This window comes from Malus sylvestris, chromosome 7 (genome assembly GCF_916048215.2).
Source record: "Malus sylvestris chromosome 7, drMalSylv7.2, whole genome shotgun sequence".
In the NCBI taxonomy this organism is placed as follows: domain Eukaryota; kingdom Viridiplantae; phylum Streptophyta; class Magnoliopsida; order Rosales; family Rosaceae; genus Malus; species Malus sylvestris.
The window spans coordinates 5,137,628-5,164,500 of NC_062266.1; the positions used below are offsets into that span (position 1 = coordinate 5,137,628).

The window sequence follows — 26,873 nt, forward strand, 5'->3', positions numbered from 1 at the left end:
CAACTTATCAAAATGTGTAGCTACAGTCATTTTCATCAATTTCATCAAAATTTTGTCAAAAAAGCTTATGTTGGAATGACCATTTATACAATTAGGATCTCTCAACTCATCAAAGTGTGTAATTATGGTCATTTTCGTCAACTACGTCAATTTTTTTTGTTAAAACGAGTTATGTTGGAAGGATCATTGCTACAATTGGGTTAACTTTAAGGGACAATTTCTCCAATTGAATTAAAGTTGAGGTACTATTGCTGCACGTTTTGATAAGTTAAGGGACCAATGATAATAAATTTTTAGTTGAGGGACCATTGCTCCAATTGAGTTAAAGTTAAGGGACCATAACTACAATTTACTCTTGAAATAATTTCAAACCGAGGATATTGGGTCAGCCAATGGTTTCAGGTCGAAACTGAGCCGAGTCATCCGATGCCCACCCCTAGTTGAACTCACTCGACCTAATTAGCTTAAGAGTGATTTAGAAGGGTTAGTTTGTCTATTTTCTTGATTGAAAATGAATTTCATCAAAGCCAACTTGAGACTATTGAGTTGGCCAAGGAGTTGAGATCTAACTCGACTAATCCACCCCATGCTCATCTTAATTGACGGTTATGTTACGAAGGAAGAAAATGTACGTATTAGCCTAATGGCGTGTTTACCAAACGGGAAAGGAATGGAAAGAAACGGAATCACATTCCTCCCGAACCATTCCGGCGTTTACTAACAGGTAGGGAATGAAAAAGTAAGTGGGACCCATTTAAAATCCGGAATCAAACTCCTTAGTCTTCCGGAATTCAATTACCTACATGGAGGTGGTAATTGAATTCCCGGATGAAGCCTCCTTCTGGAATCAAACATTTCTACCAAAAATACCCTTATACCTTCCACTAGTAGCGCACCCTCTCCTTCGTTTCTCATCCGCCGACTCCTTACACCTTGACCACCACCACGACACCGCCCTTACACACTGCAAACCCAGGTGGAGCACCGGGTTGAGTCATTTTCTTCCTGAATGAGCCTTGGAACGACAGACCCTTCTTTATGCGAATGTTGCGGACCAATTTGAGGATGCAAGTCAGAAATTGATTGCTTGGATTGGTGTGAACGGCAGACCCTTATTCCCCAAGGCGTTTGTCATCGAGGATTTGGTGAACAGCCACGAATGGCAGGGAAGAAGGATGAGAGAGAACGTGGTTGGCGATGAGGAGAGTCTTGTGGATGAGGGGGAGTGAGTTGAGGCGGTGGAGGGTGACAGAGAAGAGGATGGGGGAGGAGATGAGGGAGGAGATGAGGGAGGAGAGATGGTGGTGGTGGTGGGTATTGGAGAGGATGGTGTGGGTGAGAGCGTCGGTTGCTCAGAAAGATTAGGGAGTGGGGGAGAGAGAGGAGAGGAAATAAATTAGGGTGAGAGTCTTCTCAAATATGAAGAAGCAAATAAAAAATTCTTGTTTCATATTAAATTTGTACTAAAAGTTTTATTAAAAAAAAGTTATCTCTACAAAAAAAAAATGAAAGAGTAAAAGTTTTATAAAAAATAATTAGCAAATAAAATAAATTAGTTAAGCAAGGGTACATTAGTAATTATATTAGATTTTATTCCGATTCATATGAATTAGTAAATAGTTTATATAGATCACTGTCATTTCTACTCCGATTCCAAACAATTTTGGTAAACAACTTCAACAGGAATCCAATTCTGATTCCAACTCATTCCAATTCCCCCTCAATTCAATTCCGCTAAATCTGATTACGGATTAGTAAACGCGCCCTAAAACTTTTCCGGCTAGAAAGTCACGTGCATGCTTCCCAATCGAAACCCCATCCATCTTGGCGCGCAAGAACCTCGAAATTCCAAAAGCATTTCGCAAAGCCAGGGTTTTAGATTAGAGTCTAAAACCCCCCAAAACCCAAATGGCGCCTTCTGCTCTATCTCTATGAAACCCTCAGTCTCCCTCCACCCCCCTACCATGGCCCTAGCTTCCCGTCTCCGCTTGTCTTCCTCCATCCTCGGCTACCGCCTCGCCGCCCCGCTCAACCCGACCCGACTTTCCGGTCTCCGCCACAACCTCTCGGAGCTCCGCTTCCTTTCAGCATCATCCTCCCGCCCCAGGACCCGCGTCCGCCCAATTAAAGCGACGCTCCTTGACGAATCCCAGAGGGAGGACCCTGTCGAGGGGCAAGATGGGAACGGGAGTGTGCTGGTCAAGGACATAGGCGAGAATAGCGAAAGGATTGTCCGTGTTGAGCTCCACAAGGAGGCCACTGAAGCCTACATGGCCTACGCTATGTCTGTCCTGCTCGGCCGCGCCCTGCCTGATGTTCGTGATGGTTTGAAGCCCGTGCACCGCCGGATTTTGTAAGTGTTGTTTGATTATACTTTGTCTGGTTTCCGAGAGAAGTTGTAGGGAAAGGAAATGGTTAATAACCCTAGTAATTTTTGGCATCTTAACTAATTATTAGTCAGAGACTCAGATTGATGCCTCATATTCTGCATATCTCTCAAACTACAGGTATGCAATGCACGAATTGGGTATTGTGTCGCGGAAACCCTTCAAGAAATGTGCTAGAGTTGTTGGAGAGGTTATTGATATTCCGAGACCTTTTTGTTTCTTTTAATTGAAGCCCGGTATCTTTACATTTACGCTTAACATATATCATCACGCTTTAATGCAGGTTCTAGGAAAATTCCATCCCCATGGAGACACTGCTGTGTATGATTCGTTGGTGCGAATGGCTCAGGTAACTATAGCATTTCCTATTAACCCACAAGTGAATACATTGCTAAAGTTAAAATGGAAAAGCTAGTTGTGGATGTACAAAATACCGCAACTTATGTGCTCTATTTTTTCTGGATAGCCTCCTTGTAGTGTTTCATTTTTCTCATTTATTACAAATTTTGAGTTTTCTCAACTTTAGGAGTTAGTTTCTATAGAACTATTCCGAAACGTTTGAATATGTTCTTTCTTCATTTTGGGGTTCTTTGTGTGCCTGTCTTGTTTTTTTTTTAATATTTCTTTCTGGATGACATTGTAAGTTTATTGAAAAGTGTAATCGCAATATATATTGAGAAACAACTTTGCTCAATGTTTGATGGAAAAGAGGATTTGGAGAATTATAGTGAAGTGGGGATTGAGGTGTTATTGGGAAAAAAGTCAGATTTTGGTCCTCACTTTTGGCTTCTGTGTCATTGAGTTTTGTTCTACGTTATTTTATTATGTAACTGAATGGAAATCAGGCTTGCAATTTGTAGTTTTTTGTTCCGATTATGAGAGAAAGTGTACTGTTTCCTTTGCTGTTCAGGTTATGTTGACGTGTTGTTTTGGTGGATAACATGTCCAGTATATGTTATTTTGTTTTTTAATAGAGTTTTTTCCCCTGTTGACCATTTACACTAAATTGGAAGGGTGCGGTGCCTTGTTCAATCTTAATTTCTTCATACAGATGTGGCTCTGTGGGTTATTTTTCCTTCTGCTCTTGGTGGATTGCTTATGAATTTTTTTTTCTTACCAACAAACTCGCACATCTTTGGTATTTATGGTTGGAAAGAAAAATAGATTTTGACGGTAGAATAATCAATTTGGAGAACAGAAGCTCAACGTCATTGATAACTCTTTGAATGTACAAGAAAGGCTACACCATCCTTTGCTGCATCTTTTGATTTTCTCTCTTTATGGATATTAATGTCTGTATGCTAGTACACTTGGGAATGTCCCCTTAATGTCATTACAATAAAATGCCATTACTTAAGGAAACCTCGTTTCCAGAAATTCCAGCTTCTGGATTATGCTGAATTTTCTCTTTAATTTTCTTTTTCTTTGCTGAATTCTGATGTGATCAAACCGTAATTAGTTAATTCAAGTGTTCTAATTTCCTTGAATCATAATTTTCCAGGATTTCTCCTTACGATTCCCACTAATCCAAGGGCATGGGAATTTTGGTTCTATTGATGCTGATCCTGCAGCTGCCATGCGTTACACGGAATGCAGATTGGAAGTATGTTCATATGCTGTAGTTACCTTGAATACCATATTGGTTCTTACAGGCTATTCTTATATTTATGATATTGGAATGAATATTAAGATCTTTATCATACATGTTTACTTCAGCAATCGGTCAACCTCTCTCTCCGTTTTTCTCTCTCTCTCTCTCTCTCTCTCTCTCTCGCGTCCCCCTCCCCATCTCATTTGCTTTTTCCATGACCACCTCTCTTGCTACATAGCTGGTTGTCCAAGTAAATGTGCCATCAACCATCATGAATAGTTTCCATCATCAGTAATACTCTTTCTTAAAAGTCATTATTCAGGCCCTAAAAAATCTGTTACGGATAACCATTAAAGTTATGACATGATATTGTAGCAGGCATGCTGATATTTAGGGTGCATTAGTCGTTCAATCAGTCCCCTTTCTCCTATAGGATTTGCGTTTGTAAGGAATGTATTCATCTTTAGAAATCGTCATTAATATGCTTATTTTTGCAGGCACTGACAGAAGCAATGCTATTGGCAGACTTAGATCAAAATACGGTCAGAGCCATTCATTATCTAGTCATACAGCTAATATACTTACATCATTAATATGTTTGTGAACAATGTGAATAACGTGGTGCAGGTTGATTTTACTCCAAATTTTGATAATTCACAAAAAGAGCCATCAGTTTTACCTGCTCGACTTCCAACTTTATTACTGAATGGTGCTTCTGGGATTGCGGTAATTTTTTTAAGATTAAATTGTCCTTCATAATCAAAAGCTGCTGCCTCTGTTTTGTTCTTCTTCAGTAATTCTATATTCGCATCGGTAAATATATTTTCAGGTCGGCATGGCAACAAACATTCCTCCACATAATCTTGGGGAATTGGTAGATGTTCTTAGCGTGTTAATTCACAATCCAGAAGCCACGGTAAGTGGTGAATTTTTTTTTTCTCTTATCCTTTTCATGTTTACGTGTAGGTATATTACAGTTATTCCTTTGGAAAATAGAAGTTCTGTTGTACTTTAAGTTTTCAATTGGTTCATAGTGCATGTTGATAATACTTATAAAAATGTGCTGTATCATTCAAATGACTATCACAATTTGTTGTTCCTGAAAAGACTTTCATTGTAAATAACAAAATTGAGTCCGTTAACAAAAGCCAACTGTAACAGAGCTCGACCGTCTCTTCTTTTATCTCCAGCCACATTATTGTTTCTATCTTTTCCTCACACAGTGGCAGCTCCTATTCCATTGACGAGGTTGATGGATATACTTTCATCCTATATAGGTGCAGGAACCCTTGTTCTTTCAAACAGACTTATAACCTATTCTCCATTCAAAAGTACTTCTTTTGATTTGTAGAAATGCAGCAATTACGAATATAACCATGGGCTACAGTGGGCTTTGATATCTTTCAAATTGCTCTTGAAGTTAAGCCATTTATTAGGATGATTTGAAACTTTGATATTAAAGCATCTCATTATTGTGCCATACACATTAACGTTTAAGTATGACTATAGCATTGCTGTCACTTTTCTTCATTGAAGTAAGAGATTTGAATGGGGATATTCTCAACCCTCGATTTAACTAAAGAGATCTTTAATTTCCACTAATTCTATTTTGTTTTTGTTTTTTCTTCATTTTCCCTTTCATTTTGTCTTTTGAATTTTTGACACTTTGTTTTCCCTGTGGTAGTTGCAAGAATTACTAGAATACATGCCAGGACCCGATTTTCCAACTGGAGGACTGATTATGGGCAACCTTGGGTAAGTGGGAACCAGTTAATAATTTGCAATTAGAAACATGATCTATTGTAATATGCTCAGATGAAGTATGGATAGCATCCTCCTTTTAATAGCTCTTTCCTTGGTTTTTACTAGTTCTTATCATTTTCAACGTTTTCGTTTGAATAGTTTGATGGAAGTGGTGATATCACACTTGCTGTTATTTTCATGGATATGGCTATGTTTGTAGTTTGTATGCAGACAGTTTTATTACATTTTCTGAATGACATAGGAAGAATAGTGTACCTACTGTGATTGAAGATATCAAATAAGTTTATGAGAGAAATATAGGAATGCCATGGTGGCATAATTATCCCTTCTTCTTAGCTGGCTGCTTCCTTATGCATTCATTAATTTTGGATATATGCTTATTTCTTGAAGAATCTTAGATGCATATCGAACCGGAAAAGGACGTATTGTTGTAAGAGGGAAAACTGATGTTGAATTGCTTGATTCTAAAACAAAGAGAAATGCAGTTATTATAAAAGAGGTAACCATCTTGGTCATTGTATAGTTTGCACTAAATATGCAGTCTTAGTTTTCATCAAAGAGTTACTTGTTTTGTTGATTGTGCTCTGTGAATAAATCAGATCCCTTACCAAACCAACAAAGCAGCTCTTGTGGAGAAGATAGCGGAACTTGTGGAAAATAAGGTGACATTCTTGCAAGTAGCAAACGATCATTTCAAAAGTTCTGAATTCTTCACTTAAAGTAAAAAGGTCATACATTGTTGTTAACTGTTGTCGCCTTTTTATTTCTTTTGATGTTTCCCTTTTCTTAAATTATTTTTTTTCTTTTTCTCCCTTCAGATTTTAGAAGGCATAAGTGATATTAGGGACGAAAGTGATCGTTCTGGAATGCGTGTAGTCATTGAGGTATGAAATTAGTTTTATGCCGTGTGTTGCTCTGTGTGGTTTGTAGATTTTAAATACAAACATGCTTAAGAACTCACATACTTTGGGAAATTTAGTTTGTAAAATGGGTCTGCAGTTCTTGTCAAATACAAAAACAATTATTCTGCAATTGATAGTGATCTGTTTACATCCTTTTTTCAGCTCAAGCGAGGATCCGACCCATCAATTGTTTTAAATAATCTCTATCGCCTCACATCTCTTCAATGCAGTTTTAGTTGTAACATGGTGGGGTGAGTGGTTTCTTTTCTCAATAACTACGAATGCGGGTCGAGAGTTAAAATTTCTGGCTCTTGGTTCTTGACTGGTGTAAATAATTTTTTCAGGAACTGTTATTACAACAACAACAAAGCCTTTTCCCACTAAGTGGGGTCGGCTAAATCTCATTTTGCACTCCAAACTTTCTATAATTAGAAAGAAAAATACACTTGGGAGGAGTGTAGAATGAGATTTTTGAAGTGCTAATAACAGTTCAGGAACTGTTATTAGCACTTCAAAAATCTCATTCTACACTCCTCCCAAGTGTATTTTTCTTTCTAATTATAGAAAGTTTGGAGTGCAAAATGAGATTTTGGAGTGCCAATAACAATTCCCCTTTTTTCCTAAACAGCTCTAGCTGATTTTTTGAGCTAAAATTGAAACTAACTGATTTTTACTCAAATGTTTTGACTTCAAGGAACCAAGATACATGGTTGGAACTCCTATTTGTACACTAATTTCGTAAGGAAAATGAAATTAGTCTATTGTTGTTGGATTAAGTTATTTCAGTTAAAACCTGTAAAAAAAAATTCTCAAATGTTGTAGTGGTTTACAAGGCTGTCTGATAACATTACACACAAAGCCATCATTTTCAAGGCCCAGGGCCTTATGGGTTGTCATTGTATTTGTTCTAATGTTGTTGGGAGTCGGAACTCGGGATCTCTTGGAGGCAAATTTAATGAAAGCTTTTGTAATGTTCAAAAGGTTGGGTGATAAATGCAACAACCAACTACACATGTCTTATTGCAAAATGAGAAGGGTTCAATCCAAAGTAATGATTTTAGACTTTAGGCCGTTGAGTTTGAGATTGAAGCAGGCTTTGGGAGATAGACTCAGACAAACACAAGGTAATTAAATCTGTGAAGTTGTGGAACACTTGTCGACTATGCTTGCATCGGATGGCTGTAAACTGCCATTAGTTCTTCATTATAAAGCAGAAATATCAGCGAAATATTGTCAAATATTTTCAATTTTCATATCGATGTCATATCTTTGGATTTGACATCATCTATTCTTGTATCATTGGGAAGTTGTTTAGAACCAAACTGGTGAAGTGTCCAATGTAGCCTTTATTGCAATGTCACACAATATATTAATAAACAATCCGATGGGCTGAATTTCTTCCTTCTAAATGATTCTGGTGTTCGTGAACTTCGGTTTTCTCTTTTTGAAAATTACATTGTATTTTTCTTATTAAACTTTTCTGCGCACATGATTCATCACATTACTTGGATTTTCATTTAGTATTTTTTACCATTCACAGTATTCATAATGGGCAACCTAAGCAGATGGGTCTAAAGGAATTGCTGCAGGTACGTATGTTTGGACTCTATAGCATGCATGCCCAAGCACTGTTCCATTTTCTCACTCATGCATATAATAATATCATAGAAAATATAATGCTTAAACAAAAATTTTCTTCAAAATTTCTCTTGGAAAACCTGACTGTTTTGGTTTATTGTGGTAAATTCTTTTAAGAAAATGTTGATTCCTTTTTCCCCTTAAGAATTCATTAATGCTAATTGGGTTGATGTTGTTTCATTAGGATAGGGGCTGATGTCGTTTCATTAGTGGATACTTGATAGTTGAATTTATTTCGGTTTCATGGTTTTGCACCGAGGGCATGCTTACTTAACGGAAATGGAAAAATGAACTAATAGGAGAGCTTAAAAATAGAAGAAGCAAGGAAAGGGAATCAGATCAACGAGTCCTTCCTAGTCGATCTAATTCCTTATGTTTAGGTATTTGATTACGGATTTTAAGGAAAACTTGAACTTTTCCGATTCCTTGCGTGTAAGTACATGCAGGGCAAAATTTAGGAATGAAAATGATTCCCTTAACCATATTTTAGTAAACAGTGGTAACTAAGGAATCAAAGTGATTCAAATTCCTATTCCTTATATTTAAACTATCTCCAAATTGTAACTGAATTCAGTACATAGTAGGTGGGCTGGTTCCTTGACAAACTATACTTGCATTAAAGGCAAACGTTCTCAAAATTCAGAAATATTTCACTTGTACGGGTTGGGTAGTTCAGATCCTTGAGGCTCCAGGTTTTTCTAGTTAGCCATTTAGTTCCCCTGCTCCTATTATAAATCTAGTCAGCACAGCAGTCATTGGGAAATTTAGATGTCTGATTTGATTTGCAATGATTTTATTGTAACTGCTTGGATAAATTTTCTTAACTCAAACCTATCTTGTTACTGTTTTTCATTTACCTCTATTCTTTTTGGTTCTAAAGCATGCAACTAATGGTTGATATTTGGTTCATCATGTGAGAATGTGAGGACAAAGTTCCACATTGGTGAGGGACCAAACCATGCAAGGGTTTATACGAGGTTGGGTTACTCCCCATATTGCCAATTGGTTTTATGATGGAACCTCTCCTAATTTGGCTCATCACTCCTAACTCCTAAGTGTTGAAGATTAATCTATTTTCAATCATTGTCTTTTAGAGAGTATCATATTCTAGCTTTAAGATATTGGTACTTGTCCTGATACAAGGTTCTCAATTTCTTAAATGTTAAGGCTGTGCTCAGTGTTACTTTGTTTATTAAATGTTGACAGGCATTCTTAGACTTCAGATGCTCTGTTGTTGAGAGACGTGCTAAGTTCAAACTTTCACAAGCACAGGACAGAAGACATATTGTTGAGGTATGCTATTCTTTTTCCTAATTCTAATGAATTTTATTCTTAAGTTGTCATAATGATAATAAAGGGATTTTTGGACATCCATGTATGTGTGCTTTAAACCACAGGTGAGAACTTGGAGAAGACTTCATTCATATTATTCTAGCTTGTCTTTATGCACTGCTATGTTATTGTGACTCTACTTAGATATATCCATATTTATGCCACAACACTACAGACTCATTGTTCATATGTATGTTCTTGTTTAAATAGGGCATTGTTGTGGGCCTTGATAATTTGGATGCAGTAATTCGTATACTAAGGGAAGCTTCGAGCAATGCAATTGCATCAGCTGGTTTAAGGACTGGTTAGTTGCCCTATGTTTTTGGGTGTTCTCTTGTCATCAACTTAAGTAGATAAGTTATGCTTGAAAAGAACTGAGACATGATATTCTGTCATTGTCATTAAACTTATGTTTTTTGGATTTATAATTTTTGCGGTATTTATGTTTTCTTGCTTCTGTGGTGAGACTTACCCTTGCTAAGATGATAATTTTTTGGCACTTATTTGGGGTTTAGTGCAACAAAAGTTATGGAAAGTGATGGTTTAACCAGTCAGAACCTTTCAGTGAGCTTTTATTTTTGTCTAACTTGGGTTTTAGGGGTAAATTTTCATTTGTGCCTCACTTAGTGAGACTTTTTCTGTAATAGGCTAGAATTCCAATTCAGCAACGGTTAATCTAATCATGTTTTTCAATTTTGTTATTTCACGTTTCCTTGATGTTTGGGGTCCAAGGGCTTTGCCCCACACCAAAAGGAATCTTGGTGGTGGAATGAGGAGGTACAAACAAAGGTGAAGGCTAAGAAGGAATGTTGTAAAGCCTTATACAAGGAGAGGACAGATGAAAATGGTGAAAGGTATAGAAAAGCGAAGCAAGAGGCGAAGAAAGCTGTCAGAGAAGCTAAGTTAGCGGCTTACGACGATATGTATAAACGACTAGATACCAAAGAAGGAGAGTTGGATATCTATAAACTATCTAGAGCAAGGGAAAAGAAGACAAGGGACCTAAACCAAGTGAGGTGCATCAAGGATGAGGATGGAAAGGTTCTTGCTACAGAGAACGCGGTTAAAGACAGATGGAGAGGTTATTTTCATAATCTTTTCAATGAAGGACATGAAATGAGTGCTTCTTTAGGGGAGTTGAGTAACTCAGAAGAGTGTAGAAACTACTCTTTTTATCGTCGAATCCGGAAGGAAGAAGTGGTTGTAGCTTTGAAGAAGATGAAGCATAAAAAAGCAATAGGCCCAGACGATATACCAATCGAAGTGTGGAAACTTTTGGGAGAGACAGGTATAACATGGCTCACTGACCTTTTCAATAGGATTTTGAAAACGAAGAAGATGCCAAATGAGTGGTGAACGAGCACTTTGGTGCCTATCTACAAGAATAAGGGCGACGTACAAAATTGCATGAACTATAGGGGTATTAAGCTAATGAGTCATACAATGAAGCTCTGGGAGACAGTCATTGAGCATAGATTGAGGCAAGAGACACGGGTTTCGGACAACCAATTCGGGTTCATGCCAGGGCGCTCAACCATGGAGGCAATCTATCTCTTACGAAGATTGATGGAAAGATATAGAGATGGGAAAAAGGATTTACACATGGTCTTTATAGATTTGGAAAAAGCGTATGATAGGGTCCCAAGAGACATTCTTTGGAGGATTTTAGAGAAGAAAGGAGTACGAGTAGCATATATCCAAGCTATAAAGGATATGTATGAAGGAGCAAAGACTGCCGTAAGAACTCATGAAGGACAAACCGAAAGCTTTCCCATAACTGTAGGATTACATCAAGGCTCATCCTTAAGTCCTTACCTTTTTGCGTTGGTAATGGATGAGTTAACAGGACATATTCAAGATGATATTCCTTGGTGTATGCTTTTCGCAGACGATATAGTGTTGATAGATGAAACTCAGGAAGGGGTAAATGCAAAGCTTAACCTTTGGAGAGAAGTGTTGGAATCTAAAGGTCTTCGCCTAAGCCGATCAAAGACAGAATATATGGAGTGCAAGTTCAGTGCAAATGGAGGCCAAAACGAGTTAGGGGTGAGGATCGGAGATCAAGAAATACCAAAGAACGACCGTTTTCGTTACCTAGGATCTATCTTGCAAAAGAACGGAGAATTAGATGGAGATCTCAACCATAGAATACAAGCTGGATGGATGAAGTGGAAGAGTGCATCCGGCGTGTTATGTGACCGCCGTATGCCACTGAAGCTCAAGGGAAAATTTTATAGGACGGCAATAAGGCCGGCGATGCTGTATGGCACAGAATGTTGGGCGGTGAAACATCAACACGTACACAAAATGGGTGTAGCGGAGATGAGGATGCTTCGTTGGATGTGTGGGCACACGAGAAAGGATAAGATTAGGAATGAGGATATCCGGGGTAAAGTAGGAGTAGCCGAAATTGAAGGAAAGATGAGAGAAAATCGGTTACGGTGGTTTGGACATGTGCAAAGAAGGCCTACTGACGCTCCGATTAGAAGATGCGACTATGGGACAGAGGTTCAGGGCCGAAGGGGTAGAGGAAGACCTAGGAAAACTTTGGAAGAGACTCTAAGAAAAGACTTAGAGTACTTGGATCTAACGAAGGACATGACACAGGATCGAGCACAATGGCGTTCTAAGATTCATATAGCCGATCCCACTCAGTGACTTGGATTTTCCAAGTCTCCAACCGAGAAGTTTTCCTCACTCGGGAAATTAAGGGAACACTACCCCAACCTACATGCTCCACTCAAAAAGCTTCAACATACAAGCTTCAACAAAAGAAAATTCAAAGAACTTAGCGAAGAAGGCTTTGGTGTATTTAACACAATACGTTGAAATGAAGGAAAGCTTATTTATTAATATCCCCGATAAGCTACAAATATGTACATATACATGAGTCAAAATAAACACACAAGAGAGAGCCTTCACAAAGGTTGCTTAGGAGAAGTCTCAGCAATCGGTAGAGCCCCAGAAAGAGAAGGCACCGGAGGGGGATCATTTGGAGCCTCAGTACTGGACAGAACCCTAGAAGGAGGAGGCATTAGAGGTTGATCATTTGGAGCTTCATTACGCGGTACAGCCCCAGAAGATGAAGGCAATAAATGCCTTTGGAACAAACCCACAAATCTCTGATGATCAAGTAAAACCTGACCATCAGTTTCCTTCATCTGGTCAAGCTTCCTCTTCATGTTTGTAGCATAGTCATGTGCGAGCCGGTGCAACTGTTTATTCTCATGCTTGAGCCCTCTAATCTCCTGTTTGAGACTCATCACTTCAGCCGCCAATGATTCAACTTGGCGGGTTCGAGCAAATAGGCGTTGGGCCATATTAGACACAGAACCTGCACACTGAACACTGAGAGCCAGCGAATCCTTAACAGCTAACTCATCAGACCGTTTGGAAAGTAGTATGTTATCTTTGGGAGTGAGAAGGTTCCTGGCCACTACCGCAGCGGTCATATCATTCTTCATCACGGAATCCCCAACGGTAAGAGGACCAGTAGGGGAGACGAATGATGGGCGCCATATGTTGTTTGGAGAAGGCGGGGCTGGCTCTTCAACAAGGTTCAAGTCAAAACGACGGTCGGAGGGGCCAGACATTTTCAAAGGTGTTGAAGAGAGAAGAGGTCGGACAAATCAAGATCTTAGAAGTGCAAGAATGAAGCTTCTACTGGTGGAGATTCAAGTGTGCTTTGGAACTTAATGCCAGCCCCTATAAAAATCTGCACTTGACGGAGCTTCAGAAATCGAAGAGGCGCCTGCTCAGAAATCGAAGAGGCGTTTGCTTTCTCAAAAGTTGGATTGCTCAAAGACCACGAAGGCCGATCTCAGAAATCGAAGAGGCGCTCGCTTTCTCAAAAGCTGGGCTCCCCAGAGACCACGAGGGCCGATCTCAGAAATCGAAGAGGCACCTACTTTTTCAGCCTTGTCAGCACTTGTCACACGCACACTCAGCTTTGCGGAAATTATGGGCATTCTGTCAGACTTCTGGGGAAGTAGAAAACACATGAATCTTACTGTTCAATCACCCACTTCCCACACGCAACAATAGCTCATGGGTACCACAGATAACTTTGCCAAAGTTCTCTGCCAAAGTTGAGCACGTGAAGCTTGTAGCTCCCACTACATCGCTCTGACCAAGAAGGGTAAAAGAATAGCAAAGAAACAGCACTAACAAAGTTTAGACCCATAAATTTTGAAGGTCTAGCTACCATATTATTACCCACAAGGGTAAAGGAACAGTACCACTGCTGGATAATTGGAAAGTCCCTGTGTGTCAACCTCTGTGCTTCGTGGCAAGGTAGACTAGCAAACATGCCCAACCTTTACTCACATTCGAGAAAACACTCCCAATAAGATTGCTTGCTCCAAAATCGAAGAGGCACCGTCCTCCGAATCTAAAGAGCCAGACTCCCAACATGACTACTTTCTTAAAAATCGAAGAGAGGGTAAAGGAACAGTACCATTGCTGGATAATTGGAAAGTCCCTGTGTGTCAACCTCTGTGCTTCGTGGCAAGGTAGACTAGCAAACATGCCCAACCTTTACTCACATTCGAGAAAACACTCCCAACAAGATTGCTTGCTCCAAAATCGAAGAGGCACCGTCCTCCGAATCTCGAGAGCCAGACTCCCAACATAATTACTTTCTCAAAAATCGAAGAGACACTGCTCCCCGAATCTCGAGAGCCAGACCCCCAGCATGATTGCTTTCTCAAAAATCGATGAGGCATCGTTCTCCGAATCAATCGAAGAGGCGCTCGCTTTCTCAAAAGCTGGGCTGCTCAGAGACCACGAGGGCCGATCTCAGAAATCGAAGAGGCACCTACTTTTCTAGCCTTGTCAGCACCTGTCACACGCACACTCAGCTTTGCAGAAATTATGGACATTCTGTCGAAGACTTATGGTGAAGTAGAAAGCACATGAATCTTACTGTTCAATCACCCACTTCCCACACGCAACAATAACTCATGGGTACCACAGATAACTTTGCCAAAGTTCTCTGCCAAAGTTGAGCACGTGAAGCTTGCAGCTCCCACTACATCGCTCTGACCAAGAAAGGTAAAAGAATAGCAAAGAAACAACACTAACAAAGTTTAGACACATAAATTTTGAAGGTCTAGCTACCATATTATTACCCACAAGGGTAAAGGAACAGTACCACTGCTGGATAATTGGAAAGTCCCTGTGTGTCAACCTCTGTGCTTCGTGGCAAGGTAGACTAGCAAACATGCCCAACCTTTACTCACATTCGAGAAAACACTCTCAACAAGATTGCTTGCTCCAAAATCGAAGAGGCACCGTCTTCCGAATCTCGAGAGCCAGACTCCCAACATGATTACTTCCTCAAAAATCGAAGAGACACTGCTCTCCGAATCTCGAGAGTCAGACCCCCAGCATGATTGCTTTCTCAAAAATCGAAGAGGCATCGTTCTCCGAATCTCGAGAGCCAGATACCACAGACCACTTTTTCAAAGTGCTCTGACAGAGTTAAAACATGTGAAACTGGCAGCTCCCACTACCGTGCTATGACCAAGCAGGGTAAAGGAATAGCATTACTACTTGTTGTTAGGGAGACTCCTATATATGTCGACCTCCATCCCCAACGGACAGGCAGACCTGCAAAAATGCTCAACCCTTCATCATATCTGAGAGGGCACTCCCAACGAAGCCTTTCGAAATATTCAGCTTTCTTTCCCCCCGATAATACCTCTGCAAACAAGCTATACTAGAGCAAGAATATCTCATATCATCAGGGTTAAAAGCAAGAGTATCCTATATCATGCTTTTTCCCTGTCTTTTCTTTTGGCCTTGTTTTTACCTGCAAGACAAGGAGAAAGAGAGCAATCAGTCAGCACTTGGAATCAAGCTTCCAGCCAGGAACTGACTGCCTGGAACCCCTTACCTGATTACTTACCTGGCATTACTCTCGAGTACTCATCTTCAACATCTTATGTTTCCAGGGAAGATTCCGCATTTGCTTGAGGAACAGATAGGGCAAGTGCGAAGGATACAAGGAAGCATGTGGAGACAAGCGTAACAGCACACGTGCCGATACATCCATTACTCTGTCAAAAGCAAAAGTATCCCATAAGTATCCCATATCAGCAGGGTGGAACGTACTCTAGATTTGATGGACTTGTTTTGACCCTCAAATTCTTCAGTCGGCCTTATACTCTGGAGGAAACCAGAAAACCCTCCAGCTCAGTTCAAGAATAAGCCTGTGGAAAGTTACTTCTTCAAAAGCAAAAGTATCTCATATCATCTCTTCTCATTTTTCTTCTCTTTATCCTTCATGCTGCTGCAAGATGGGGAGAAGGTGAACAATCAGTCGGAGCTCTGATTGCTTACCTTGTCTGTCACCTCTTTCAGCAGACCCCCTAGCTCGGCGACTTGGGGGACTCCTACTACATGGTTTGTATCGCGCTTGACCAAGCCTGAAACTACAAGTAAGCTTCAAGTGAAATTGATACATTACCTTGTGCATCTCCACCAGTTAAAGATACCACCCCTGGATGGAGGAAGAGTACTTCCAGAGAAGATGCCACATCTACCTATGAGACAGATAAGGCAAGTCAAGACGACACCACATTCCGATACTTAGAAGTTTCGTGATTACGAGATCATTCTCCCACAATATTTCCTAATGTCATTTGTACTAAATCATTCACTTGTACTCACTAAAGGAGAGCTTGAACCTATGTACTTGTGTAAACCCTTCACAATTAATGAGAACTCTTCTATTCCGTGGACGTAGCCAATCTGGGTGAACCACGTACATCTTGTGTTTGCTTTCCTATCTCTATCCATTTATATACTTATCCACACTAATGACCGGAGCAATCTAGCGAAGATCACAAAAAGCGACCGTTTTCGCTACCTAGGATCTATCTTGCAAGAGAACGGAGAATTAGATGGAGATCTCAACCATAGAATACGAGCTGGATGGAAAGAGTGCATCCGGCGTGTTGTGTGACCGTCGTAGGCCACTGAAGCTCAAGGGAAAATTTTATAGGACGGCAATAAGGCCAGCGATGTTGTATGGCACAGAATGTTGGATGGTGAAGCATCAACACGTACACAAAATGGGTGTAGCGGAGATGAGGATGCTTCGTGGGATGTGTGGGCACACGAGAAAGGATAAGATTGGGAATGAGGATATCCGAGGTAAAGTAGGAGTAGCCGAAATTGTAGGAAAGATGAGAGAAAATCGGCTCCGGTGATTTGGACATGTGCAAAGAAGGCCGACTGACGCTCCAGTTCGAAGATGTGACTACGGGACAGAGGTTCAGGGCCGAAGGGGTAGAGGAAGACCTAGGAAAACTTTGGAAGAGACTCTAAGAAAAGACTTAGAGTACTTGGATCTAACGGAGGACATGACACAAAACCGAGCGCAATGGCGTTCTAAGATTCATATAGCCGACCCCACTTAGTGGGAAAAGGCTTTGTTGTTGTTGTTGTTGTATTTGGAGTTCTATCATCTCTGGAATGCGTACTCTTTAATCCGTATTCGGTCCATAACCTGATATGTTCTTTTCATTTTTCTCAATTGGATATCTAGCTTAATCAACTGTGGGTAAAATCTACTTCCCAAGCTGAAGCCACAAAATTCTGAGTCTCAGTCCATTGCCAATTGATTTTGGGTTGGATGTGCTAGTTTTAAAAGTGCCCAATAATTCGTGAAGCCATATACATGTCTAACTGCAATATATGTCAACTTACACCTTAGCTGGTTTCCAAGTTTCCTTATTCTCACTAACGGTGAATATCTTTTTCAGTTTGTTTTCATATCATTTACTTAATTGTGATGGCTGCTTTTCAGCTGTAGGTGTGAAAGCACTAATATTTTTCTCGTATTCTCTTATACAGAGTTCAATCTTTCTGAGAAACAAGCTGAAGCCATATTAGATATTAGCCTAAGAAGAATTACCCAGCTTGAGGTGCATAACAGTTGTGCCATTCAAATGCATTTTTTGATTGCTTAATGAGATGCATTGCTTCTTAATTCCGTATCCTATTCTTCATATTGTGCAGAGGAAAAAGTTTGTAAATGAAAGTGAATCATTAAAGGAGCAAATTTCAAAATTAGAACAACTATTGTCAAGCAAGAAATCCATGTTACAGGTAAAAATATAATTCCAATTGGTTGCGTGTATTGCAAAGGTGTTTATGCATTTACTTATTTTTCAGTCACATAGTAATAGGATGTTATTGATTTTCCTCTTATTGCTAACCTCCTGTGCCGTACCTCTGCCTAATTAGGCTAAGGTTATGGCCCAGTTGGACTCATCTTGTCCCCATTATTATGAAACATTTATGAAGCATTCTGCACTGAAAAAAAGAAACATGTATGAAAGCTTTATGGTTCAGATTGAATTACAATGCTTTTTTTCTTTCTTTCTTTCAATTAGTTGATTGAACAAGAAGCAAACGAGTTAAAAAGCAAGTTTTCCAGTCCGAGGCGTTCCGTGCTAGAGGACAGTGATGGTGGCCACGTTGATGACATAGATGTTATTCCTAATGAAGAAATGCTTTTGGTACATGCTAATATCATCTTTTTCATGGAATTTATATTTTGGCCCTTTTTCCAAAGAAAAAAAATATAAAATAAAATAAACCATTTATTTCTTTCTTCAAGTTTTCTGGGCATATAATTTTCAGGCCTTCAGTGAAAAGGGCTATGTTAAGCGGATGAAACCTAACACTTTCAATCTTCAAAATAGAGGAACCATTGGTAAATCTGTTGGGAAATTGAGGGTAAATGATGCAATGTCAGACTTTATTGTTTGTCGCGCGCACGATCATGTTCTATACTTTAGGTACTTCTCTCCCTAACTTTGTCTAATGATTTGAAGGATTAACATACTCTCTATCTGTACTCGAGGACTTGTAAAGTGGTACATTGAGCATCATAATGTGGTGCAGTTGACGTTGAAAACATAATACTTCCTTTGCTAAAGGGGTATTTGGAGAAGTAAAATTAGATCCAATTGTCCTTTTTATTACCAATGTTATATATCACAATGGTTGGTTCACATCATTCAACATGATGAGACACTATAAGGCCCTATATCCTTTGTTGTACCAACTGGAATTTTCTTCACTGCCACCATGTAGGAGCTTAGGAATCATGAATAGTTGCCGAATCATGCACATGACTTTTCTTCATTACCACAATGCCACCACATAGGAACTTAGGTATCATGCACACGAAACATACTTAAAATGCATACTGATCTCATTCCCTAGATTATTCATAATTATGTTTCCAATCAGTGTTGGGAAAGGATAAAAAGGAATATGCACGGGTTTTTTCGCATAAGAATTGGGAAATAGGTTTTCTTTGTAATCCATATCTTTCCGGCTAAGGAATGGGAAATCTTTCTCTTGTTACATGAATCCAATTTTCATTTCATCCGGGAAAAGCCATCGGTTTCTCAACAATGTCTTTGTCCAGTCAGGTTAGTATTAGGAAATAAGTTAGTTTTCCCTATTCTATAAGGATTTAGGAATCCTATACTCGTAAGGCTTGTAACCATCGGTCTATGTACTCTAAATAGGCTTGTTGGGGGCTGTTTTATTCACAAGAACATTAAAGAGAATACAAGGGTAGAGAGATCTAAAGCAAGGTTATGGCTTTAGCTTAAGATTTTCACTAAGTTCTTGCAATTGAGTTGTTATTCTCCGTAGTGCAAGTGATTTCTCAAGAGAGATCGGAGTAGGCAAAGTTCGCCGAGCCGCGCTAAATTCTTTTTGTTTGTGTGTGGCGTGTTTACTTCATGGCTCATATATTCGCATAGCATCATCTTATAAGTTTGCATAACACTGGAGACTATTGATAAACAAGATCAACTAAGAGGGATTAAAATCTACACACACAAGATGTTGCATAAAACATGTTAAATCATGAAACAGATTATTAATCACAACCTACAGCATTCCAGTTAACCTAGAAGGCTAGAACTGAGAAAGCTGATTGTATATAGATTGTGTGACATGCATCCGACTTTAGCTTGGGTTCTAGCCCGTTTAATATACTCATTTTTGGCATGTCTAGTCTCCTTATTATTTCCCTCTAACCATGTTTTTATTGTCTTGCACTTCATATTGCAATACTCTATGTTTGTGTTAGTTCCCCATGTGGTTTGATTTTAAGTATGGATTAGTTCCTTGTATGGTTATGTCAGGGGCATCATGACATTCCCCTATGCATCTAATTGTTTACTGTCGTCACATAGGATATCAGAAGTTGAAAAACAGTAATGATTTTCAGAGGTTTCCAACTTGTTCCGTATGCATTTACTAATTATAGCCTACTTTATGCTGAACCCCAGAAAATATCAAGTTGTTGAAAATATATTGATAAATCATCAATGGACAATCAATAATGTAGATTTGACATTCTGTAACGTTAAATGCTTTTACTGGTGCTTGTAAGGGTGTCACTTGGGTGAAATCTTTTCTTTATAGGTAGTTGTATTTGATTTGGGAGCTCCTAATCCTAAAAGACTGCAAACCTAGTTCTTGGTGTCATGCCCTATGGCCTGCCCAATGAAAGTTATCAAAGAATCTGCTGTTGTCCATCTGGTTCCAGAATTAGAGTTGTGATACATTTTGGTGATGGATGACTTACGAAAGTTATTTGCAGTGATAAAGGAACAGTTTACTCTGGTCGTGCATATAAAATTCCTGAATGCACTCGCACAGCTGCTGGGACGCCATTGGTTCAGGTAATTTACCTTTTACCTTTGGCTTTTACTAATCAATCCCTTTTTTCTAGACATTCATTTAAAAGTTACTTATTATTATCATTGTTTTTACACTGGAGCCAGATCTTAGCACTGTCAGATGGTGAAAGGATTACTTCTGTTATTCCTGTGAGTGAATTTGCTGGAGATCAGTTTCTACTTATGCTTACAGTGAATGGATACATCAAGAAGGTCTCTTTGAGTTCTTTTTCGTCAATCAGGTCAACAGGAATCATAGCAATCCAATTGGTTCGTTCTCTTTCTCTGCTTTTGACTTGATTACTGGTCATCCATAAAATTTTCTTTTGGCTCACAGCTCATCATTTATATGACAGGTTCCTGGTGATGAACTAAAATGGGTTCGTTGCTGCACAAACGATGACCTTGTAGCAATGGCCTCTCAGAATGGAATGGTCATCTTAAGTTCCTCTGGTATAGTAAGTATACAGCAATTTCCATCTCGTTCATACATTCATTTGCAGTTCAAACCTCTATAACATTATTTTTACTTTTACAACTACTACTAAAACTATTAACTACTATTTTATAATTACTAGTACCACTACAACTTTTTTTTTTTTCGTCTCTATGAGGCGGCACTGTAGTTATTCATGACCAGTGAAAGAAGATCATTTCTTTTTTTATTTAAGTCCAGGACTTATTTCTGATCATTGTTTGCATGAAACATGATTTGCCACATTGTGACAGCAAAAATGGGAGCTTGCAAAACTGCTAATTGTTATTTTATTTTGATGCAAAACTGCTACTTATATAAGGAGGTCATAGGCCTGATTTTCGGTCGGATCGGATCGGAATATATGAGAATTTCGGAAGTTCATAAACTCATGCCGAATCCAGTATTTTTCGAAAATCATATTATTTCGCAATTTCAAAATTATGGGAGTTGTCTGATTTCATCTATTACCAAGAGAAAAAAATATGTCATCTCCATTGCTCTCTCTACATAGTATAAAATTTTATAGTTCTCAAATTCTCTTTTTTTGTATTAATATATTCAAGGGAGTTGTAATTGAAAAAATAGTTACATATTTGAGTACATTGCATTACAAATTCAAAGTCAATTAAGTACATAATTAAGTGTATGCAATAGAGTTATGCAAGTTTTGAGTAGCGTAGCATAAAAGAAATTGGTAGCATAAAAGGAAATGGCTTAGGAGTCTTGGCTAGTTTGAGCTGGAAGACAAGTCGAAGAAGTCATTTTTTATTTTTTTTTATAGATAAACAAAACAGGCCAAAACCCATCTTTTTTGAAATTTTTGGATTTTTTTTTCGGAATTTCAGTTTTGGATATGAATCGGATATTCCTATTGCACCCCTATGTGGTCGAGCAAGGGTAAAACAATATGGTTAATTTACACTACTTTAAAATAAGTTTGGATATGATAGGTAATGTTAAGTAAGATTCATCACTTCATATAATCTTTTAGAAAGAAAGGTACAGGAAGAAATACGAGGATATACATGCGGTTCCCAATAGAGTTCTGAAAAAATGTTACCCTTGATTGATTTTGTTTTCTTATTCACATATCAGTATTGTTATATCAATTCCTGTAGTTTGTTTGTATGTACAGAAAGCAATGATACAAAAGACTGCAGAAGTGGAGTGCAATTTTGATAATTTTTGTGCTTACCAAAATTGTATATGTTTTGAAAGTGAGAAAATACTTTAAAATTCTTTACCAAAAAAGAAAGTACCTAAATGATTTTAGAATTTCAATGCTAGGATGGTGTAAACAGTTTCTAGAAGACTTATGTGAGTCATAATTATGCTACTTCTGGATATCCTAGTAAAAAACTCGGTTTAAAAGTTGTTTCATATCAGTCATGCTTATGCTACTTTCAAGAGATTCAAGTAAACCAATGTCCCTATGATTTTTTTTTGTAGATGCATCTGCATCGTGATTACCTTTGATCTAAGTCATCCATATGTTACGTCAAGTGCTTTATAGTTTATAGCAGCTGAATTTGGAGTTCGGTTCTTTTATCAGTGTTTTAATTTAGCCTTCATGGATAGCTTTATATCTTTCTTTTTTTTTCTTTCTTTATACCGGATGACAAGTAGAGGTCGCACTTGGTGCGATGGCAAGTGCCTTCGCCCATGAGCGGTAGGTCTCGGGTTCGAGACTTGGGAGCAGCCTCTCCATAAATGGGGGTAAGGCTAGCCGACATTCACCTCTCCCAGACCCTGCGTAAAGCGGGAGCCTTGTGCACTGGGTACGACCTTTTTATACCGGATGACAAGTGATGCCAAGGCTGTGCCATTACTGTTGCTTAGTTCAAATAGAGGTTAGGGAAGTTGTAAGAGTTTTTATCTGGGGAATTTCTCGTGGTGTCTAATGTGAACACTCTTGAAGGGAAGATCAAGGATTTATCAGTTTGTTTATCTCCCTTGTACTTTCGCATTTATATTCTCTTTCCTGGGGTCATCTTGTATCTCCCTTGTACTTTTGTTCCCTTTTTATGTTTAAGTGTCCATCATCTTGCAGGTCCCAAATCATTGGAACTAGTACATGGGTAGTACTATCTGTGCTCCAATCCGATTTATCACAAAGTTTATCTAACAATTGATGTAAAAATCCCTGAAGGATATCTTTACTTACCATTTTGCATCTTTTCATGTTCTGTACCAGATTCGAGCACAAGGGAGAAACACTAGGGGTGCAGTGGCCATGAGACTTAGAGAGGGGGATAAGATGGCTAGCGTGGACATTATACCAGCAGCTATGTGGAAAGACTTGGAGAGGGTGTCTGAAGCTCCCCAAGACACGTAATTCCTTTACCAGTAAAATGAGTTGTTTCTCGCTTGTCATTAACTAATTGTTGATCAGCTTGATACTTGACTTTAGGGGTGCTGGGTTAGCTTGACTGACCAAAACCTAGTAATAAAGTGCTTTTTCCTGGATAATTGGGTTACTTACCCAATCTGTAGTTAGATTAAGATGTAAAGTAAACCTAATTTATGGTAGGGGTTGATTAGCAAAAAATCGGGGTTAGAGTCATTCAACATGAGTTGGTATTTTGTACCTAGTGGGATAATTACCAAGAACCAATAGTTTAAATTGAGCAAACAAAAATGGCCGGAAGGAGGTTAAAAGTAGCATGGGTTAAAGCTGTAACCAATGATATAATTATCATCACCTAAAGGAAAGTTGACCCGAGTTATTGGAATCAATTATTCTCCAGAGGCAGTGTAACCAGAATTATCTGATACATTAATCTTATGTTTTGTGTTGATTTTTTCCACAGTACTAGAAGTCTGAAGGGCCCGTGGTTATTATTTGTTTCTGAGAGTGGATTTGGAAAGCGTGTTCCCTTGAGCAGGTTTCACTCCTCCCGGTTGAATAGGGTTGGTCTGATAGGGTACAAGGTGTGCTTATGATCATATAAAATTCTTTCTTGAAAGCTTTGTGATCTGTTCTTTGTCTTCAGCTTTTGGGCTCATTCCTTTCTCACTGCTCTTAAATAGTTTGCCTTAGAGGATCGCTTGGCAGCAGTTTTTGTGGTCGGGTTCTCTGTGGCAGGTGATGTTTGTAAATTACTTTGTAGTCTATTTTCCGATGGCTACGGGTGTTCTCTTGAGCTGTTTTTAACTTAAATGTAAATTAACAGAAGATGGAGAAAGCGATGAACAAGTGGTTCTAGTAAGCCAAAGCGGCACAGTCAACAGAATTAAGGTGCGGGATATTTCAATACAGTCCCGCTATGCAAGGTAAACTTCAACTTCAGTATTTTCTTTCCTTATATTCTGAAATTTAGATTTAAATACCAGTATGATGGAACAATAGGATTTGCATGTGTTAAAATGTCAAACCCTTGTTCTCTCTTAATGTGGCCATGGTTGAAATTGTGCTAGTTCACATATTTTGTATCGATATACATGTTTTCAGGGGAGTTATTTTGATGCGGCTTGATCATGCTGGAAAGATTCAGTCTGCTTCGTTAATGTCAGCAACGGACGAGGAGCCTGAGGAGGTAGAAGTTGAAGCTGCCGTACATGGCTAACTGCTAACCTTAACAAGTGAATAGCTCTTAGAAATTGGAGGATCAACTTGTAGCGCCAAACCCTTTTTTTTGTTGTTGTGGCTGGTGTTTTGGCGCTAATCAATCGTTTTGTTCTGGCCGGTTTTTGTGGCGCTAATCAATCGTTGTGTTCCGGCTGGTTTTTGCGGCGCTATTCAATCGTTGTGTTGGCCAGCGTTGTGGCGCTAAAATGTATGTACAGCAGTACAGGTTAAGCTAAGCCACAAATTTGGTGACCGGATTCTGGTGAGAAGGGTGACCAATTAGTAGCGCTAAACCCTAAACAAAGTTTCTCCACTGTTGTGATGTCCCTTAAATTGCAATAGTTATATTTAATGAATATCGATATCGGTCGTCTGGTAAGGGTGTCCTTGCTTAACCTACCCTTTTAACTATTTTCAGATAAGTAAATTGTAGCAATGATTTTTTAACTTTAATCAAATTGGAGTAATGGTCCCCTAACTAAAAATTCATTACTATTGGTCCTTTAACTTATCAAAATATGTAGCAATAGTCATTTTCGTCAATTTTGTCAAAATTTTATCAAAATAAGTTATGTAGGAATAACCATTTATATAATTAAGGTTCCTCAACTCATCAAAGTATGTAATTATGGTCCTTTTTGTCAACTACGTCAAAATTTGTGTCAACGAGTTATGTTGGAAGGACCACCGTTGTCAGTGACAATGTAGCGAGGCACGTCATATCGGTGGATGATATGTTCCTTGATGAAACGGACGGCAGTTTCCTTTTTGACTTCCTTCAGGGGTATGGCTTCAGCCCACTTGGAGAAGTAATCTGTTGCAGCCAGGATGTAAGCTTCTCCTGCAGATGACTTTGGCGCATTGCTACAATTGGGTTAAAGTTAATGGACCATTTCTCCAGTTAAATTAAAGTTGAGCGATCAATGATAATGGATTTTTAGTTGAGGGATCATAGCTGCACGTTTTGATGAGTTGAGGGATCAATGGTAATTAATTTTTAGTTGAGGGACCATAGCTGCACGTTTTGATGAGTTGAGGGACCAATGGTAATTAATTTTTAGTTGAGGGACCATTGCTCCAATTGAATTAAAGTTAAGTGATTATAACTACAATTTACTCTTCAGATTTCAAAGTTTACCCTAGTGGTAAAGGACAATATTACCCTTAGGGTAAAATGATTAACAAAGACATGAATTTAAGAAAACCAAACCCACCTCGGAGAATAGAAATACTACATGTGGCCCTAAAGTTAGAGAGTGATTTACATGGAACGTTTTCATTTTCATTATTGCGCCCTTGTCGAATAATGCATTAACATCAGGCTTCTCTTCCTAATATTTTGAAATCTTACACGTGCATGAAACTCCGCTAGACCTTCATCAAACTTCAGGGATTTATAGCTCCTTTAAAAACCTTTAAATTTTCAATTGGATGCAACCCCTTTCGTCTCTTGGATTATTGAATTGAGATTTTGAAATATTTAAAACAGGGTTTTAAATCCATGGAGTTTAATAAGTTTCATACACTCCACGTGATGGATGAAATCATTAGAAATCTTAGGGGTTAAGGCAAGATTTCCTAATGCCTAGGAAACAAACACCATAAAATCTCTTTGAATCCATTAAAATTTCATCTTTCAGAATATTTAAAATCCAATCATAATTGAATACATATGTGGTTTGTTTGGATGCACTTTTAAAATGACTGGAAGCTCTTTTAGAGAAAATATTTTTGAGTTTCAAAAGCACCTGAAGTGCTTATGTGCTTCATCCATAATTTACTTGCATTTTTACTAAGGATTGATTCTAAAAATATTTTCACTAAAAGCGCTTTCAGTTATTTTAAAAGTACATCCAAACGAGCCCATAGAGTTTTATGAACTACTTTGATATTCATAATAAATTCACTTTGATTTCTGTAGAATTTTATAAAAGGAGATTTAATGAAAAGGGTTTGAGCCAACAAATATTTAACAAAAAACCATCCCAAAATGTTATTTAACCAAAATGGCTCAAAATTTAATAAAAACCATCTAAAACTATTATCCACAGGTCAAACTTACAAACCCAACCTACTACAAATCTACACTTTCGTAAATACCCCTAAATGATTTGATATTGTCCTCACTCTTCACCAACCTCAACCCAACATGAAACCGTCATAATAATTCCATGTCTTCCTATCAAATCGAATTCCCCCATTTCAAAAACAACCAAATCAAAGTTGAAAAATGAAGCATTCATCAAAACAAAGCCGCTAAAACAAGTTCAAAGAAGTTTAATGGCAGAAACTGGCAAAAAAGTGTCTTGAAAAAAAAAAGATCCAAAACATAAAACTGTTTTTGGAGAACTTAAAACATAACACTGCTTCTAGAAAAAAAAATCAGATACATTATTTGTTTTATCTGTGCATAAACAAACACTGTATCTGGAAATAAAGAACCAAAATCCAAAAATAGTAACTTAAATTTAAAAAACAGTTACTTAAATTTAAAA

At 38.5% G+C, this 26,873-nt stretch overlaps 1 protein-coding gene across 1 annotated transcript; it reads left to right on the plus strand.

Annotated features, from left to right (window-relative positions):
- The first annotated feature begins 1,770 nt into the window (after positions 1–1,770).
- On the plus strand, positions 1,771–24,757 carry LOC126630768 (DNA gyrase subunit A, chloroplastic/mitochondrial-like). Its single transcript, XM_050300954.1, has 27 exons — positions 1,771–2,353; positions 2,508–2,577; positions 2,671–2,736; positions 3,889–3,990; positions 4,476–4,520; positions 4,606–4,704; positions 4,808–4,894; positions 5,663–5,733; positions 6,133–6,241; positions 6,342–6,404; positions 6,561–6,626; positions 6,807–6,895; positions 8,185–8,233; positions 9,489–9,575; positions 9,825–9,918; positions 17,475–17,545; positions 17,640–17,729; positions 18,017–18,142; positions 18,267–18,424; positions 20,254–20,335; positions 20,438–20,602; positions 20,689–20,790; positions 23,005–23,141; positions 23,621–23,741; positions 23,841–23,895; positions 23,984–24,083; positions 24,262–24,757. Exons 1-27 carry the CDS (start codon positions 1,797–1,799, stop codon positions 24,374–24,376), a joined length of 2,976 nt encoding a protein of 991 aa, XP_050156911.1. The 5' UTR covers positions 1,771–1,796; the 3' UTR covers positions 24,377–24,757.
- The last annotated feature ends 2,116 nt before the right edge of the window (positions 24,758–26,873 follow it).

Excerpts from the sequence above, each read along its gene's own strand:
- LOC126630768 (XM_050300954.1), top strand. The coding sequence starts at position 1,797 with ATGCTTCCCAATCGAAACCCCATCCATCTTGGCGCGCAAGAACCTCGA. Across the intron at positions 17,730-18,016 it reads GCAAGAAATCCATGTTACAG|TTGATTGAACAAGAAGCAAA; the intron begins GTAAAAATATAA and ends TCTTTCAATTAG. Across the intron at positions 20,603-20,688 it reads GAATCATAGCAATCCAATTG|GTTCCTGGTGATGAACTAAA; the intron begins GTTCGTTCTCTT and ends TTTATATGACAG.